Source organism: Equus quagga, chromosome 10 (genome assembly GCF_021613505.1).
Source record: "Equus quagga isolate Etosha38 chromosome 10, UCLA_HA_Equagga_1.0, whole genome shotgun sequence".
Taxonomy (NCBI): Eukaryota; Metazoa; Chordata; class Mammalia; order Perissodactyla; family Equidae; genus Equus; species Equus quagga.
In genome coordinates, this window is record NC_060276.1 from 28,940,935 (window position 1) to 28,960,943 (window position 20,009).

General features: G+C 41.4%; 1 protein-coding gene across 2 annotated transcripts in view; it reads right to left on the minus strand.

The window, feature by feature from the left end:
• DOCK11 (dedicator of cytokinesis 11) overlaps positions 1-20,009 on the minus strand; it is a 183,188-nt gene that overhangs the window by 78,131 nt on the left and 85,048 nt on the right. For both annotated transcript variants that reach the window (XM_046673239.1, XM_046673238.1), the window contains exons 20-29: positions 19,262-19,385; positions 15,298-15,419; positions 14,697-14,783; positions 12,964-13,053; positions 7,887-8,005; positions 6,297-6,366; positions 6,091-6,216; positions 4,814-4,885; positions 3,559-3,705; positions 432-515 (exon numbers count right to left, since the gene is read on the minus strand). In XM_046673239.1, coding sequence (XP_046529195.1) covers positions 432-515; positions 3,559-3,705; positions 4,814-4,885; positions 6,091-6,216; positions 6,297-6,366; positions 7,887-8,005; positions 12,964-13,053; positions 14,697-14,783; positions 15,298-15,419; positions 19,262-19,385 — 1,041 coding nt within the window. The remainder of the gene's footprint in view (positions 1-431; positions 516-3,558; positions 3,706-4,813; positions 4,886-6,090; positions 6,217-6,296; positions 6,367-7,886; positions 8,006-12,963; positions 13,054-14,696; positions 14,784-15,297; positions 15,420-19,261; positions 19,386-20,009) is intronic.

The following is a 20,009-nucleotide window of genomic DNA, read 5'->3' on the forward strand; positions in this document are numbered from 1 at the left end:
GGCTGCCCTGAACAGAGAGATTGCACACATGCGGCTGCATTTTCACTGCTGGAGAGAGGGTGTGCTCCCTGTGACTCCTCACAGGAGGGAGGGGCTCAGAAAGCCTGCGCGTAGACTGCCAAGGACTCCCCTTGATGTCTTTTTCCCTTCCTCACCCAGCTGAGCATCCTTACTGTGCCACTGTAATGAATCTGGGCCGTGACTATGACTATATGTTGAATCCTGTGAGTGTTTCAGGTGAACCACCAACATGAGGGTGGTCTTAGGGACCCCTAAAACACTACCCAATATTCCCTGCTTTGAGGTACAACTATACTCGAAGTACCGAAACAAAAACAGCAGCTCCAAATCCTCCAGAGGAGAATAAATGTCACCCCTGGTCTCCTGTTCTAATGTCTCACAGCCACGACAGTTATGTCCTTATCACTTACCTTAGGATCTTTGGGGCTGAATCCAGATATATAGTCATTTATCAAATTGAAAACAAATCCTCTATCCATTAGTGTCAAACAGCGCTAACAAAACAAATCAAAATGAACGGTCAGTTACATAATTCCAAAAGTCTGTCAAGTATAAGTTTTTCAAATTTAAAAATCTTTTAATTTGTTCCACATTAAGGAGATGACATTCTGACTTTTACAGAGGATAGAATAATAGCTTTCAGAGCTCTAGGTGACCTTAAAGAAACAGATTAAGGGGAAGTGACTTATTGTTGGAATTGAGACTCAACTGTACAATTTTCAAAATACATGTATATACACATACACAAATACAGACATCTATATACACACATATATCTACGTATACACACATATATGTAATATACTCAGCTACAGTGCCTTACTTTGGTCAACTCTCAAAGTTCAAAGTGAGGTGTCGGGTAGTCAGTTAGCTTTTGAAAGTGGGGCTTGCCTATGTGAACATTTCAGACCAAAAGGGAAGTTTTTCTTTGTGTCTTGTGAAGTCTTGGCCTATTAAAACATTCTCCCTCTGTGACATTCCTACTAGCTGTTGATATTTGCCTGCTGTCATTCTCCTAGCTAAGGCTCTCATCATCTTGCAACTCAGCAATAGCAGCTAGCCTCCTAACTGGTCTTCAGGCCAGAGTCTAATCTTTCTGTCCATTTAACTGCTCCCAAATTAATCTCTAAATCCTAATCCTAGTCATGTCATCTTCCTTCTCAAAAGCTTCCAATAGTTCCCTATTGCCTCGAATATAATTTCAAACTCTTTAGCTCGGTATTCAAGGACACTCAAAATCTTGTCCCAAGCCAGTTTTCCAGTTTTATCTCCCAGTACAGCTCATCTGTGTATTCCCACCCCTGGGTTTTCGCTCATGCTAGGCCTAGGTAGCAATTCTGTCACTATTTCTACCTAATCCTGCCCATTCTTTAATGTTCTGATGAAGTCCCATCTTCCTTAACCACCTTGGTCCACAGGCCCCTTTCAACACTTCATTCTATACTAGCTTGTATCTTACTTATTATTTTGCCTGTGTTTTCACATAGATAGGACAATAGGAACTCTCTCTTTTTCTTTATGTTCTCCATAGTGCCTAGAATATTCCTATGAAATAGAAGGAACTCAGTATTTGATTAACCAGATGTTTGCATCTCACTTCTCACCTCTCCTTTCAACTTCCACTGCCACTACCTTAGCTCAGATCCCATCACTTCTCACCTAGATTAATGAGGTATGCTTATATAAATTTATTCATTCACCCAACAAACATTTTGAGGATTTACTGTGTTTGAGACAATGCATCGCATCCTAGAGGAATGCGAAGATGAATAAGACATGGTCTTTACTCGTGTCTAATGGTAAAGACAAATAAATACTTAAAAAATACAGTACAAGAAGAAGGCCCATAGAAGGCTGTCAAGGACAGGTAAACAACAGAAGGGGTGATCAACACTGCATGGGAAGGTTAGGGAAGAGCTGAGCCTAAAAGATGAATGGACTCTGCCAGGCAGACAAGGGGGGACCGATCGATCTTCTAATTGGTTACCCTGACTCTGGTCTTTTTCTCCCTTCTTCCATCATACCAGCAATAAAATTACCCTCAAAAGTCTTTGGTGTTTCCCCAGTGCATACAGATCACAATCTAAATTCCTTAGCCTGACAGTCAAGGCCTTCCATCACCTGGCACCAGATGCCCTTTCCAGAGCTACCTCCACACAGCCTAAACTCTCTGCAAAATGGCTTTCCCACTCACTCCTAAGCAATTCCCGAATGCGCATATCTCATCTTTGGCCCTGGACTCTACCTGCAACACGCTCATCTCCTGTCTTGGGGAACTATTCTTCTAGTCTCTGTTCATGCTCCCCAGTCAGAATCCCTCCCTTTCCTGCTTTCTTATTGCATTTTGTTTGAATTCAGTATGAGTCATCACACTTTATCCTATACAGGTACTTGAATGTGATTACAGAGACAGCCTTTCACATCTCTGAATCCTCACACAGATGACAGACAAATGCTTGTTAAGTAAATACTGTTATTAAACCAACTATGTTCTATTCCCTTTACAGAGTAAACTTTAAGTTTCAACTCCACGGAAGAAAGTGAGATTTTACATTTCAGATAGTCTCATCCTTAGACTACTTTGAAAAGATATGTGGATGCTTGGTTTTTAATACACAAAAAGCCGTATGTAATAGTGTTCAAACTTTATTTTAATTCTGGCAAAAGGAGGACTTATATCAGAAAATCACACTCTGGAGCTCTAAAACCTAGTTGTGAATTTTTAATAAGAAAACAAGGGTATGTTAGACATTAAAACCGCTTGGATGGTTTGCTGACCGTGAGGTTCTTAATATGAGGTTGAGATGTGATGAAGAGCTGTGAGAAGAGGGAGAGTGGGAAGAAGCAAGTGAAAACTAAGTGTATTACCGACCCACGCACCTTCTCTGCAACGAATAGACACTGTTACCCCTTTACAGCACAACTGCATTCTAGCACTGCCCCTTACATACGGATAACAACACAATATAACAACGGTAAAAGTGCTCTTTCATAAATAGAGGAGTTCCTGGTATCTCTCAAACAAAATAATCTCACTGACCAAAACTAACAATTTTTATTCACATGCATTAGCAACATGTAGATGGTGGTTACGTCAGCAAACAGGTTGCTTTCATTCAAGAGTTGCGACCTCAAAGGCCAAAAGGAATCAGAGAAGCAATTTAAACACATAAAGAGTTTCAGGGGTACACTAAGGAGTGGTGGGGATTGTGGCAACCTAGAAAGTACAGGCCCCATCTAAAGGCATTCAAATTAATATATTTGAAAAAACATCACGTGAAGCAAGCAAAACATGCCTTTGGCTAAGCCACCTGTGTGGGACCTCTGATTTAATTAATTAGCCATCTCAGTGAGGGGGAAAAAAAATCAAACTTGGATGTTTAACTGAATTGATCAGTCAATTCAGTCAAAAGTTTCTCCAGCAGCCTTATAAAGATCTAGCTGAGTCTCTAGGAAGTAGGTAATACTGTCTTTGGCTTTCAAGACCATAATGGTGAAGAATAACTCCTTACCATGTTCTGGCTGCCTTTAACTCACCTTCAGGAAGTTAGCCAAACTATAATTGACATTTCTGGACTCATCAGGAATCTCCACATAGCGAATCGTCACATGGGGGATTGTTGCCAGAAGCAATGAATGTAAGACGTGATGATATGCCTCAGGAAATCTCTGGCCTCTGGGAAGCTTAAATTAAATAGGCAGAGAAAAAAGTCAGAGTTCCAAAAGGTCCAAATCAATTGCCATTTTTATTTTCAAACAGGTTCTATATATAAATGTGTTTCTTTCACTCGAGTATAATCTTTCCCCCAACTTAAAAATGCTATCGCTAGTTCAACGGATACTTTAGATCATTATAGGAACTATCTGGACCTCTCATAATGTAACTGACTGAAATCATTAACAAGATTGGGTCATTCTGATCCAACGTTGGAATCATGTTCCTGAGATGCAGACACATCCCAGTTTTTCATTCCATTTTTGTCCTGACAAAGTATGTATGCATCCATGCATCTCATTTTCAGTAAACCCATCTTGTGAAAATTCTGATAAAAATGATGAATATGAGGTGAGCATATTTTACTTCAGAAGTCTTAGCTTTACTATTTCTATACTAAGGAAATTTCTTTGTACCTTTAAAACAGTTTAAAAATACACCTTAATGTATAACACCACATTCTGGGAACACATCTATTACATAAAGTGTTTTTAACTTTGTATGTGACTTCTCCCAGATGAATGTTTTAAACATAGACATTTTTAAACCACAAGACAAAGGGAAAGCTTCAAAAGTAATGCATTTTACATGATAAATAGGAAAAAAATCTATGTGGAAGAGTCTCTGAAGATTAGACTTTGAAAACATATGAACTGTCAGAACTCAAGTTTGTACATCTCTTTTTTTTTTGGTGAGGAAGATTGGCCCTGAGCTGACATCTGTTGCCAATCTTCCTCTTTTTGCTTGAGGAAGGTTGTCGCTGAGCTAACACCTGTGCCAATCTTCCTCTATTTCCCGTGGGATGCTGCCACACCATGGCTTGATGAGCAGTGCTAGATCCGCATCCAGGACCCAAACTTGTGAACCCCTGGCTGCTGAAGCAGTGTGTGAACTTAGCCACTACACCACTGGACCAGCCTCCCATTGGTTTTTTTTTTTTTTTTTTTTTTTAAGCAAGATTGAAAAGCGAAGGGCTAAGAACCCTTAAATATAAAAGAGGATTCGCATGTCATGGTCACCTGTAAATAAGATTAGCCTTCTTTGTCTATGTTAAATATTATTCTTGAGCCTACTTACCTTAATTTTATTCTCTTCCAACAAGTATGTGGCCATAGACTTTGCAATAATTTCAAAGAAAAACCATGAGTACTAAAATAAACAAATAAATAAAAATCAATCTTTAATAGTTACCCAAATCTTTGAAGCTTAGCAAAGTCTGACAAATCAATATGGATCTTGTCTCTGAACTTTAATCCCATTTTAAAGTGATCGCAATTCACTCTCAAAGTCCCACAGAACACCATCAAATCATGTTGGTAAAAGGTAAAAGAGTACCTCAGGGCTGGCTGATGATGTACAAAGGGCATTTGGTGGGAGTGTTTGCCTCAGCGGGGAAGAGTATTTTATCACCAACATTTTTTTTTTTTTTTGGAGGAAGATTAGCCCTGAGCTAACATGCTGCCAATCCTCCTCGTTTTTTTGCTGAGGAAGACTGGCCCTGAGCTAACATCCCTGCCCATCTTCCTCTATATGTGGGACGCCTGCTACAGCATGGCTTGCCAAGCGGTGCCATGACCGCACCCGGGATCTGAACCGGCGAATCCCAGGCTACCGAAGCGGAATGTGCGCACTTAACCACTGCGCCACTGGGCCGGCCCTGATGTTGTTTTTGAATTGCCTACGTGTAGTGATTAGAACAAATCAACTTTTAATTTATTTTATTATTGCTGTTAAATTCTCTACAGACAATGAATCTTGCCTGCCTGGGTACACTGCCTGCACCCAGGGAGGGACCCAACCCAGCCCCTGGTACAACCCTGAGACCAGCCCAAACGGCGTAGGTGTTTGCCTGAATGTAATCTGAAGGGTACAGAGAAGCCTCAAGCAGATATATCCTAAGATACCTGAAAAAGCAATTCTACCATTAATAATAGAAATAGTAAAAATAGTGACAATAATAAGAGCTCCCATTTGAGTGTCTACTGTGTGCCAGAAATGATGTACTAAATGCTTTACTTATATTTTAGAAATGAGGACTTGGAGGTTCAGAGCCACTAAATAGTAGGCCCCAGATCACAGAACTACTATGTCATGGATACAGGATTCCAACCCAGGTCTATCTTTCTTTTACACAATTCTATCCATTACATTCAACCAGGGGCAGGGGGTGGGTAGGAAGAGAGGAGGATGAGGAAGGTCCCGCGGAGAACTCGAGGGGAAAGGATGCAGGGGCAAAGTGGGGAGGAAAGGGAAGGGCACAGGAGAGAGTGAGGAAAGACCAGAACTGAAACGGGAGTGTATCCAACGAGTTGTCTCTGGCTGCTTTTGTTCCCTGTTGTGTCCTGTTTCCTTACCTTTAGCAGCTTGTTGACGGCTAAAAAGTCTACAGACTGTTTCAATATGGCTATCATCGTCGTAGCCAGAGTCTCATGTATCAGCTGGGCCTGAGGAGCGCTCGGTTTTTCAGGCCGGAAGCTATACTAGAAACAAAGAAAATGAACCGTCAGACAAAATTCTCACATAAAATCAACTGCTCCGAAAGAAAGCTTACTCCACCAACCTTTATGAAGGATCTTAAATAATTATCCAAGCCCTCCTCGTGGCACTTTGATACGATATGTAAGAGAACCCTGAAACAACATTCACAAAGTCAGCATGTCACGCTCCAACTCCTTACCATCGTTTGATTGTTAGTCAGACCATCGTCTCTAACCCTAAAGATGCCTAACTCTGCCTGAATAATCAAAGGTGAGATGATTGCGTAAGATGGAATGGAAGTTTGGGTCTAACACAGATTTCAGCATCTAACACGCTCAGGTTCTTGTAAAACAGATTTCCCAGTTCAAAAGAAGGAGATTCTATTTTGGCAACCCAGATGTTCCATCTCCTTTCTAAACCTCTGTATGCATGTGAAGTATGGCCACAGCTACTAAGTGGGAGAAGACCTCGAGTAAGGTAAATATTGAAATCCCCTCGAGCGAGAATAAAAGGAAACGAGTAGAAAAATAAAATGAAAAGCATGTCAACAGAGGGGGGAAAAGGGAAGGGGGAGACAGGACGGGTATAATGATACGAACTAAAATTGAAAGTCAATATAAAATTCATAGAAAGTTTTATAGTTAAGAGACTAGCAGCTATTCTCAAACCTTAGCATGCACCAGAATCCACTGGCAGGTAACAGATTGCTCAGCCCTCTCCCAGAGTTTCTGAGTTTGAATGTCTGGGATGAAGTTCAACGATGAGCATTTTTAAGAAGCCCCCAGGTTAATACTGGTGCTGCTGGTCTGGGAGCTGCATTTTGAGAACCACTGGCCTAGAGCAATGCTTCTTAAATTTTCAACCAGACTATCCCCAACATCAGACAAGAGCGAACAAGTGTGTGTAGCTTGAGCCCTGCTGGCACCAGCAGCCGCAGCACAGCCAGAAACATCCAGCACTGAGCTCACAATTGTTTTGGAGATTCCCATTTCAATTTCAAAATTCAGGTGCGTTTTGCATTCTACTCTACTATATATCCTTATTTGTTTTCACTTAAAAATAATATTCCTTATTCTTCTGAGTAAAAATTGATGGCTTAGGGCCACTCTGTCCAATATGAGAGCCACTAGCCACACGTGGCTCAGTTGCACTAGCCACATTTCAAGTGCTCAATAGCTAAATATGGCTAATGGCTACCATATTGGACAGCACAAATATATAACATTTCCATGACTGGAGAAAGTTCTACTGGACAACACTGGTCAAGGGCAATGCTTCTCAAACTTTGTTGCATTACAGAATCGCCCGGGAAAGTTAAAAAAAAACAAAACAAAAAAACACTGATGCTGAGTTCCACCCCCAAAGATTCTGGTTTAATTGCTATCAAGTGTGGTCTGGGCATAGATATTTTTAAAAGTTCCCCTGATGATTCTAACATACAGCAGTTTTAGAAGCCCTGGGCGAGGAAAACACAGTAAGCTTCTCTCATGGCTTCTGGTACCATCTATCCCTGGGGATACATGTCCCCCAGTGTGAGAAGCATGAAACTAGAGAAAACTGAGATTAGGTTTCTGACTTTGGGTTCTCATTTCGAAGATAAATTTATATTTAAAATGAAGAAACGCAAAAGGAAACAAAAATTGCTTCTTCGTATGATAACACCGAAACTCACATGGTGCAGTTGATAGGAACTTCATCTTCATGGGTCATATTTGTGAGAACTCGGAAGAGTTGCATAAGAATTACAGGTAGAAATTGTATCATGACTTGGATCTCCATGGCATGCAAACACTAAAATAAGTCATTATTAGTTATGAAAACAAACAGAAATATGATATAACTTGCAAAGGTGAAACAACAAAAAGTTAAGTAATGAGAAACATATTCACTAGAATATAAGCTCACTTCAGTGTGAGTAGGGGACTTTGTTAATTACTTTATCCACATCTCTATTTTGGCAGTCAAGATTTTGTTAGTTTACTTAATAATAAATGCTTTTCTGAAGATAACAAGTCTAACTGGGATAAACAGGTTTTGGAATAAAGACAATTGACTCTTGGTAAACCAACACTCAATCGAGGAGGGGCCGGATGTGTTCGGAGGTACTGGAGACCGGCACACTAGCCCCCAGCAGTCACTGCGTCTTCCAGGGAAACGCGAGCCATCAGGTAATCTGGCGAGAAGGTAACTGGGATTCAACAGTGTTTTTCTATATATAGTTGGCCTTACACTGGCACCATCTACAAAACTGAGGCCGTTCCGCATTCTGACATCCTCATAATACATTTCTTCAAAGTGCTAACATTCTGTCTCTAGTGATAAGGTGTGTTAACATCAAAAAGAAGAAATGAGTTCACTTATACATAGAAATAATACAAGCAGCAAAATTTGTGAAATTTCTTTCTTCTTCCTTCCTTTCTCTCCATTTTCATTCACTCATGCATTCACTCACTTATTTACCCAACCAGCCAACCAAAAGAAGAAAACAAACCTCACTGACCACCTTCTACATCAGTTCACTGTTTAGTGCCATGGGAGATACGGAGATGGACGAGACAAGTCTCTGTAATAAGGAACTCAGTATTTATCTTTCACAGGCTGCCTTACTCTTGCTTCATCTTTCCACCCTTACTCTCACCATCCCTTTTCAGGACTCGCACATCTATATCTGAATCATCCCAACAGTAACCTCTTCAATCAGCTTCTCTTCAATCAGATCCATAAGGCAAGATGTCAAGCTCGAAGAGCTCATGGTCTATCTTTCAAGTTTTTCCTTCCTTTTGCCCCATCTCTTCTATTCTTACTGCCACCACCTCTTTTCAGGACCCCCTAACCTACAACCAAAATAGTCTAATAATTTTCTAGCAGGTCTCTGTATAGTTTCTTCTTACTCCCAATACGTCTAACTCTCACTTCCAAATTATTCTTCCTCAAGTACTGGTTACATCAGATCACCTCCTCCGAGATTTTTTTGATGCCTTGCTATTACCTAGGACAGTGGTTCTCAACCAGGGGCCACTTTGCCGTCGTCCCCCACTCCCAGAACATCCAGCAACGTCTGGACACATTTTTAGTTGTCAACAACTCAGGGGTGCTACTGACATCGAGTGGGTAGAGGCCAGGGATGCTGCTAAACATCCTACAATGCACAGGATAGCCCCTTACAACAAAGAATTGTCCATCTCAAAATGTCACTAGTCTCAAGGTTGAGAAACTCTGACCTAGGGTATTAGGTCCAAGTTACTTAAAACCCAACCTACATTTTTAGCCAAGACTCATGATTCTTTACAAGGCCAAACTGGTAGCTTGACGGCTCCTTGAGTATATCATACACATTCCTGCTTTTGTGCCTCTGTTCACAGTTTTTAGCCAAATCCTAGCCACCCTTCCAAGTCAGGTTCAAACCCTTACTTCAGTGAAGCCATTCGCTCACTCATTCAACAAAGGCATATTGAATGAACTTCCAATTGCCAAGCACATCAAAAAAAACCACAGTTCACAGACTATGAGGTGAAAAAGACATGGAACTAAATCACAGCAATACCAGAGGGAAACAGCACAAGAGTGGTATACACAACACGCACAAGGAAGAAGCAACCGACTCTGCAACTGAGCAGGGAATGTCCAATAAGGCTTCAGAGAGGAGGTAGGTTAAAAGAGAAGTAATGTCACACAGAAGAGAGGCGGGCCTTCCACGCAGAAGCGATCTCCCCGCACCAGTACTGCTCCTCTATGGTTGATTTTCAACACGGCAGCCAGAGCGTTCTTTTCCAAAGGCTATTTTGATAACGTCATTTTGCCTTTGTTAAAACCAAAACAAACTGTCACAAACAAAAGGCTGTCAAGGGCTTCCCTTGCCTCCGTGCGCTCTGCCTAACTCTCGAAACTCATATCATGACAGCCTCCCCCCCGTCGCCACTCTCTGAGCTCTAGCTACAGTGTCTTTTCTTTTTTTCTGTCCTTCAAACATGCCACCACAAGGTGTTTCTACCTGCTGCAACATCCTGTTATCCTTGTACACAGCTTTATTACCTATGGCTGTCTTCCTCTCATCCATTTCTTTCGGCTTGAAATGTCATCTCTTCAGACAGGGCCTTCCCTGACACCTCTATCTAGAATGCACTCTTGGTCATATTAGATCCCATTAACCTGTTGTATTTTCTTCACAGCACTCATCTCTATCTAAAGTGACTTACTGAATTAGACTCTCTCCACCCCAACTAGAGCAGGGATGTTGTCTGAATTATTCTGCATTAATTCCTGGCACCCTGTACAATATCTGGCCCATAGTAGGTTCCCAATAAATATGTGGTGAATGAGTGAATAAATGAATAAAATAAGGAGCCAAAGGGTAAGATAAAGATGGGAGCCCTCTAGTCTCAGTGGTTCCTCAGTTTATTGAACTCTCAGCACTATATCCTGTATCAGGCGCTTGCCATTTAATCATGCGTTGCTTTGGACTATCATTTGCCCTGCTGACTTATATAACTGTCATTTGACTTATGTGTGCCCTGTCTCTCCAATTGGCTTTAAGATCCCTATGGACAATGACCCTAAGTTCTTCTTCTCGGCAAGCCCCAGAGCATCTAGGAAAATATTAAATACATAATAAGAGCTCAACACATGGATGTTAAATGAATTGATGAGACAATGTCATTTACAGGGACAATAGATAGCAAGGTTTGCTAGAAAGAACATGGGACTAGGAGTCAAGAGACACGTCACAGGCTCAACTCATCTCTGGTAGTAACCAGCTGAATGACAACAGACAAGTCACCTCTACTCAGGCTTCAATTTCTCATCTGTGAAAACAATCTCTAGAACCCCTTTCAGCACTAATATTCCATACAGGAATTTGGCTGCTTCTGTAATCACATGGCATTTCACTCACTGACACTAGAGGGCGAACACAGGTCACAAATATCAGAAATTCCACATCGTTAAGACACAAATATGAGTACTTTCTTTTTTCCGTTTTAAGAATACCAGCACATGAAAATGATGTTCTCCTCCATTCCATTCTGTTAAAACTTTTACAAAGCTTCCCCTCCGGAAGAAAAATCCAAAGATCTTAACAGACAAAGCATTCACACATAAAGCTGGGGTTCTAGACGCTACCCAAGGAAAAGATTTGAAAGTTAGATGACTATTATACCTCTTAATGATAATTAAGAATAATAGTGACCTTTATCGACTAGCTCCCAGCTTCCACCCTTCAAATGGCATATTTTCTATATGGTAGGCAGGATGATACTTTAAGAACCAAAGTTACTCCTCTGTTCAAAGCCCTGCAAGGCTTCCCATCTCATTTGGGGTATAATTCAAACCCCTGACCATGGCTCATGAGGCCATCCCTGACTAGCTCCCCAGCTCCCTTTCCAGTGTGATGACATATCACTCCACGTACTTGCCTCACTGCAACTCCTGCTTTTCCTTAATGTACCACACAAGCTCCTCAGGGCCTTTGCACTTGCTGTTCCCAGCTCTCTCCCCCAAAATCCACATAGCTGGCACTCTCATTTGCTTTAGGTTTCTGTCAAATGTCATTTTACCAGAGAGATCACCTCTGACCACTTTATCTAAAAGAGGGATCTCTTATCATTCCTTATTCTCCTTCACTATGTTTTGGTCTTCTTCACAGCACGTATCGCCACCTGACATGACATAGATATATTTATTCATTTATTTGTTTACCGTCCATCTGCCTCCACAAGAAAGCAAGCTCCTTGACAATAGGGATGTTGTTTGTTTTCTTCACTTACATTCCCAATGCTTAGAATGATGCCTGGCCCATCAGAAACACTCAAAGCAGAAGTGTGGAATGAACAATTACCACACAGCGGATACCCTATATCTCACTTAAGCCTCACAACCACCCTACAAATCGGCATTCTTGTTATCCCTATGTGACAGGAAGAAACAAAGGCTTGGAGAAGTAAAGTCACTTGGCCGAGGTCAATCACAGAGCTAGTAAGTGACAGATCTGGGACACAAACTCAATTTATGCTTCCAGAAGCCATACATGTCTCATGTCGTACTATTTCTCTGAAAGAAATGAACATTCTTGTTTCCTGAGAATATCATTAAGTAAAAACATATGTCCAAGGGGAAATCCTGTAGGCTTCATTTAAAAGTCAAAATTCCTCAGACTCGCCATGGCTGACCTCCTAAAGGCGCGGGCAAAGGAAACAGTCACCGTCAGGGAGGCCCTATGGTGAGCACATCAGTCCTACTGTGTTAGGGAATAAACAGTCTTGGATTCGGATGGTGTTTCTTAAGATGCTCTTTTGCAACATGCCAAAACCAGGTCTTTCTTTCTCTTCAGTTGACCTTTTTGATAATCTTTCACCCATGGACACGGGAATCATTTCACATTTTATTCCAAGCAAAAGTGAGTCCCTTTCTCCTGGCCCTTTCCCCATAGTATTCTGCACCTTTACTGGCAGTCAGCAGGAAGAGAAAAGATCTGAAAAATCAATTTATGGAGATGAAATAAACATTTTCATGAGACTTTCAAAAATATGCCATCAAATTCTGGCTATAACATTTTCTTCCTAACGTACCAACTCCGCTGTCTGCTTCTAAACAGCCACTTAATGGAAAAGTACATAATAGAAAGTGTTCTCTTGAGGATATGCAGTCAAAAGCATTTTAAAGCGTTAGTTTCATTTTTTTCCCCCACACATCAAAACGTGGCAACAGCAAAACATGAAAAACAAACCTTTCGCAGAAAGCTCCTGTTCATTTACCTTTAAATATTTAATGAGCTCTCCTGGAACTTCTTTCGAGCCTGACTGAATCAGCTGGCAATGATGGAAGAATTTGTGCACGTGTAGATCCTGAAAAACAGATGGACAGAACCATATGAAATTAGACTCACTACCCTCAAACGCAGGCTCTCTACCTCTCTCTCCTCCTACATCTTGCAAACCTATTTATCCGGGTATTCTAATGCCCAGACTTGGCAACTGCAGCTACCAACATGTGTGTCCATGTCCCATAGTCCTCTTGACCATCACACAGAGCAGCAAGACCATCAAGAACCTAAGAAAACTGGGTAGGCCACACTTTACACCCAACTAGCCAAACACCCGTGTAATTCCTTTTTTGACTAGTGTAGTCTCTGAAGCCGGGCTGCTTTTACATTTTAACGAAATGAGCAGGAACCGAGGTCTGAACTGACAGGTGAAGGAAAGACAGCAGCAGGGAGTTACCAGAACAATAGTCTCAGGCATCCAGGGCCCCATTTACCACGGCACTTCACCGACAAGTGTCCAGCTGTCCTGTACAGAATCCACAGACACTATTTGGGGAACAGCATGGACTATATCAGGAATGGCAATAATAAAATTTGAGTTTTGACCTGTTTCTTCTAATTATTACCTATGTGACCTTGGGTAAATCATCTAACCTGACCGAGCCTCAGTCTCTTCATCTATAAAATGGTAAAGTGGGCAGGCAGAACTGAAAAGGACCTCGTAGGCCACACCAAGGAGCATGATTTTTTCAAACTGTGCTTGAGGCTTCCTACAGACATCTGATTTCATGAGTGCTGAGGCTAAGAGTAAACTGCAGTAGCCATCCACGGTCCACTGACTTCAAATTTCTATGCTCAACTCCAGTCTTACCACGAGAAAAACAGCAGACAAATTCCAATAGAGGGGCATCCTACAAAAGACCAGTACTCCTGAAAACTGACAAGGTCCTCGAAAGCAATGGAAGTCTGAGAACTTGTAACAGCCAAGTAGAGCCTAAGGGGATGTGCCAACTAAACGTAACATGCTATCCTGGATAGGATCCCAGAACAGAGAAAGGGCAGTAACAGGTAAAAACTAAGGAAATCTGAATAAAGTACAGACCCTAGTTAACGACTATGTATCAATACTGGTTCATCAATTGTAACCAATGTGCCATACTAATCTAAGATGTTAATAATAGAGGAAACTAGGTATAGGGTATATGGGAACTCTCTGTAGTATCCTCACAATTTTCCTGTAAATCTAAAACTTTCAAAAACAGATTTATTTTTTAAAAAACTGGTAATAATTAGGGGTCAGCCCTGTGGCCTAGTGGTTAAGTTCAGCACGTTCTGCTTCGGTGGCCCAGGTTTGGATCCCCGGCATGGATCTACACTATTCGTCAGCCATGCTGTGGTGTCATCCCACATATAAAATAGAGGAGAACTGGCAACAGATATTAGGCTCAGGGCTAATCTTACTCAGAAAAAAAAAATGGTGATAATTAGCCTCCACATTCCTTTCAGAGTTTTGTGAGGCTCAAATCAGTTAATGGGAATAAAAGGAGTTTGTAATTTGAGAAGAATTACAAAATTTGAGTTATTATTATTAAGAATGATGTTATTACTAATGAGAAAGTCTGCCAGGCCACAACTTCGCTAAGGCAGTAGGAATCAAACAGTCTATTTTAATCAAGAAATATATTCGTGTATTAAAATTGACAAAATTCCAATGATGCAACTTACTTGAGTGTAAATGGTAGACTCTAGGTGGCTTTTAATCTTCAACAAAGGCTTTGCACCATCTACCCACTTAATGTCCACATTAGATTGCTGTGAACAGAAAATACAGACCTGAGCTTCTGTAACATAGTGATGGAGAGATGAGCAACATATAACACACACCTTTATGCATTTCAACATTTTTTTTCAAAAACAAGTGTGTTAGCCTCACACCTAGAGAATTATTGGAGAAAATAACCTGCCTTTAGAGTAAGTGTATCCTAAATCATTCCAAATTTCCAATCCCTTGCAGGCTGATATTTTCATAAATTACAATAAAAATGAATTGCTAAATAAGTGAATTGTTTTAAAAGATGTACAAAATCCGTGCACCCATTTTTAAAGTTATTATTAGAATCAACAGACATGAGGTTACTTTATCAAACTGTTATAAATGTTTCTGAACACTCATTTTCTATACTTGTCTTTGTGGGGGACCAGCACCAGTCCTCAGTCCACACTTTGAGTAGCTATCAACTAGGCCAAACTATCAACGAGGCCAACAGAATTCTACCTTCTAAACATTTAACCATGATTACTTCAACAAATGCTGATATTTTCCTACCCTTCTTGATTCTGCATCATTCAGATTCAAGTAGCCTGGGGGAAGATTGGCTGAAACTGGCAGCTGCTGCTCAAATGTGATGATTCTACCATCCTTCAGCAAAGGTACCCAGGCAAAGCCAACTGCCAAGACAATAATCAACCATGAGAAATGAAATCACAAATGCAATTAGCTACATAAATGTCCGACTGCTGGGGAGAAGGGTGGTGAAGTTTCTGGAGGTCTGCACGTGGGAGGCCAGGTGTTGGGTGACTGGGGAAGAGCAATGAGTTTGGATCGCTTCCTATCCCAGCCTGGCTACTAGCAAGTTATTTATTCTGTTTCCTTGACTATAAAAACGGGAACACCACCACAGTCTTTCCCATCTAACAGAGTTATCGAGAGATCAAAGTGAGACAATACATGAAAACAATTTAAAGCTTTAAAAGTGCATCAACCTTACTTTCTTTCCACTTCGGGAGATAATTTTTGGTAGACTTGTTTTTTTAAAGATTCAGATCTCTCTCATTCATCCTAAGAGTGCAGAGTCTCATATCCGAGACTATCTCAGACAGCAATCACCGTGTTCCAAAATTTCTTATGGCAACCTTAGGGTGAGGGACTATGGAAGATTAAGGTCATGAGTCAAGGTGACATTCCATATTTATACGGGGCAGTATTTAGTTAGGCAGTTTTCCTGATTACAGAAGGAAGAGGTGCAGTAGGAGAATGCAGCCAGGACAGAGTGTTTACAACCTGAATCCACTGAGAGGTTTTCTCCAGTCTCTACGTTTCTTAATAGCTCTACCCAAAAGAGCCCCTTGGCTTTCTATTAGAAAACTCGTCATGTCCCAGCTGAAAAAGCCAGAGCCGTCTGTGTGGCTCAAGTTGAGCAGTGTCAGTATTTCCATTATAGAGATTACTCTGGGCTTTAAGTGTTTATAGCTCAGCTGTAAAAAAGCTTGCCCTGGACTGAGTTTTGGCATATGAGAGAGGCTGTTGGCTGGAGAGCACTTTTTAAAGCCACTGCTTTCTGATTCTTTAAAATTCTTTGCGTGAGTGTGTGCGTATGCGTGTGTTTATACTGCGAACACAGAAGTCAACACAAATCTGGTTAGAATGTTTTCATTCACGTGTTTAATTTGGCAAATGCTTTAATTCTTAAAAGAAGACTAATATGTTGCTTTCTCCAAGTAGACTAAATGACTTTCTCAAACTCCAAAACACGCCTGAAGGGCATCTTTACTAGCACAACTTCAGGAATGGTTTACCCAGAGCTCCCCTTTTATGAAAAGCAGGGGAAAGTAACATGAGCAGAAGAACCATTCAAAAGGACTCTGTCAAAGTAGTTAAACTGAAAATCAGACAAATGACAAAAGGTTTCCAGTCCAGAAAATAAGAAAATGTATGTCTTTTTCTTAGGTAACATTTTTTCCTCATAGAAATTTTTTTTTTTAAAGATTTTATTTTTTTCCTTTTTCTCCCCAAAGCGCCCCGGTACATAGTCGTATATTCTTCGTTGTGGGTCCTTCTAGTTGTGGCATGTGGGACGCCACCTCAGCATGGTTTGATGAGCGGTGCCATGTCCACGCCCAGGATTCGAACCAACGAAACACTGGGCCGCCTGCAGCGGAGCGCGCGAACTTAACCACTTGGCCACGGGGCCAGACCCTTCCTCATAGAAATTTTTATTGAGATATAATTTAGATACTACACAATTCATCTATTTCAAGTATACAATTCAGTGGTTTTTGGAGCTGTGCATCCACTGCCACTATCTAATTCCAGAATGTTTTCATCACCCCAAAAAGAAACTCCATACCCCTTAGAAGTCATCGGGAGTGACAACCCCGTCCCTGACAACCACTAATCTACTTTCTGTCTCTGGCATTGCTTAGGCCAACATTTTTGCTCTGGGAATTAATCCGAGCATGGCCAAGGGTGTCTCTCAGTCAACACTCACACAGAACACTTGGAAGCTATAAAGGTACAAAGTCAAACACGCACCATCTGGCTCAAAGGTGTGAAGCCACTTAAAGGATGAGCAGTTAAAAGTGATGAGTGGCACAAAGAATAAGCATCTCATGGTCCGCTGAGCATCTTGCCCACTTCTGTCTAGGATGTGGGTAAGGAAATAGGAATTTGTCTTCCAGGAGGTGCACTCTCATGGGTTCTCATTGTTCTGCCTGATTTCCTCTCAACCTCAAGGTCCCTGCCCTGAACTGCAGTTTCGAGAGGGATAGAGAACAGGACCACACTACCCACAATTCTGCTACTTGGCAATACCTTCTTTCCAGTTTTGAAACTTCAGTGCTAAATTTAAATCATCCCTCTAGCAGCCAATCATTTGTCAGGGCCAATATATCCTTCTCCTGAGATTCCCTTTTTCTCCGTCCCCCTGCTACTGCCATAGTGTGGAGCCCTTTGTTTCCTGACTTTTGAAATAGCCCCCTAACTGGTGTTTCTCCCTCCCTTCCTTCCTGCTCCAACTCACCTCACCCATTATATTGCTGCCTGATTGGATTTCCTGCAAAACCGCTGTTACTGGTGTTTATAACCCTTCAAAATTTCCTTATTGGTGATAGAAGAAAATCAAATCCACAGCCTGCCATTACAGGCTTTCTATGATCTGCCGCCTGCTTTTCAACCTGACATTCTATGATCCCTCTCTCCCAGCACCCCGTGTTTTGGTCATATTCAACGACTTGGGGTTCCCTGTCTATACCCCTCAACACTCTGCCTCTGTACCAGCTGCTCCTTTCTCCTGGAATCCTCCACCTTCCCGCCATCGTTGCATTATCAAACTCTACCGTGCCCTTTAAGACCTCCCCCAAACACCATCTCCTCCTGGAAGCCTTCCCTGACTCCCGGCCACTTGTCCCTCTACCAGCTGAAGTAACAACTAGCTCTACTCTGAGCTCACCGTGCCGCTTTCTTGGTAACTGCTACCTTCTGTCTTGTATTATCGTTGTCTCCATAGGTCTCATTTCCCTACTAGATCATCTGCTCACTTAAGATGAGATCTATGTTTGATTCTCCACTGTATTCTCCATGGTACCTACTATAATATCCCGTACATAATAAATATGCAGACATATTTGCTGAATGAATGAATAAATGAATGAATTTAACATTGATCCAGGCTAGCTTGGATCTGAATCCCAGGGCACGCTGACATTTATAGTGTGTGTGACAGGCCATATTCACAGGGCCTTCCACATTCTTCTAAGGATGCTTCCCACTGGTTTACCTAAAGCCCTGCTGAATGAGACCAGGACTGGGGCTTCACTACCAAAGCTTATTCAAGTTTGTGAAATCTGTTCTCTTCTCACTAGAACCAGGCGGCCCCCAATCTCCCTCAGGCTCGAAAACGCCCCCGGCTCTGGGCTCACTTCCTAGTGAGCAGAACTGGAAAATTCTGGTTGCTGTGTCAGTCTATATAAAAGAAATAACAAGAATACTGCATCGCAATATGTGTTTTTCTCTGAGAAGGGCAATATTACTATATGTTGCTTACAGTAGTCCAAGGGCACTGGCCAGTATTTAGACATGACATCTGGTAGAAATGATGATGAAATGAACATATAACTCATCTTTTACCAATGAACTTTTTAACTTAGAAATGTACTTTTTGGGGGCCGGCCCTGTGGCCGAGTGGTTGGGTTCGCACGCTGCGCTTCAGCAGCCCAGGGTTCGGATCCTGGGCGCGGACATGGTACCACTCAGTGGGCCGCATGGAGGCGGCGTCCCACATGCCACAACTAGAAGGACCCACAGTTAGAGTGTACAGCTGTGTGCTGGGGGGATGTGGGGAGAAAAAGGCAGGGGGCAAAAAAAAAAGGAAGATTGGCAACGAAAAAAAAAAAAAGAAATGTACTTTTTGATGAGGGGAAGAAGTGGCCTGTAGCTTGATAAAAAGAGGTTAAATCCTAGATAACACCATTTTAACCAGCCACAGAGACAGACATTTCAAGAGCACACATACCTGGAGTCTCGACTGTGTCCTGCTTTTTGGTTGTTCCCTTTGTGCTAATTTCACAACTTACATGATAAAAAGTGAAAAGCAAATGATGCTTATGATGCAGGTGAATGGGAAGCTCAATTTTAATCTGAAATGAGAGCAAAATCACACATAGCATTTTGTTTTAATTGTCAAGCTGGACAGGCACCCCTATGGTTCAGATTCATCACACTTTCCCAATGACATACTTAGTGGTCAAATAATAGATATCATTTAAATATCTTCCAAATGCTTTTCTGGTCAGTCTCAGTTTGACAACAACATTCTCCTGGGTTGTGAGGGGTGATTTATTACTTTTGCTGGAGAGACCAGTGGATTCCCCTGGATTCAACTTTGCAGCAGGATTTTCTAAAACATTGGATCAAAATCACATCCTCACAGCCCAAGGATACTAGGTGACTCAATCTGAGGCAGTGAATGCAATCTATCTACAATGTGCACTGAATTTGAAAGGCTACTGTTTTCTAAGTCATTGCCCTCTCCTTTGCATGAAAAAAAAATTAAGCCTTTACAAATAAATGTGCAAAAGGTCACTATGGTATTATAGCATTCACATGTAAGTTTCTTTAGAAGACACAACTTTACTCTTGAATGCACAAATAAAAATTGTCACCCCAACACATGAATTTAATCCTAAAAATTAATACTTCCATATAAGCATGTCAAATAATTTTCTAATCAGAACCCAAGTGAATGTTTGTATTGCCTCCTG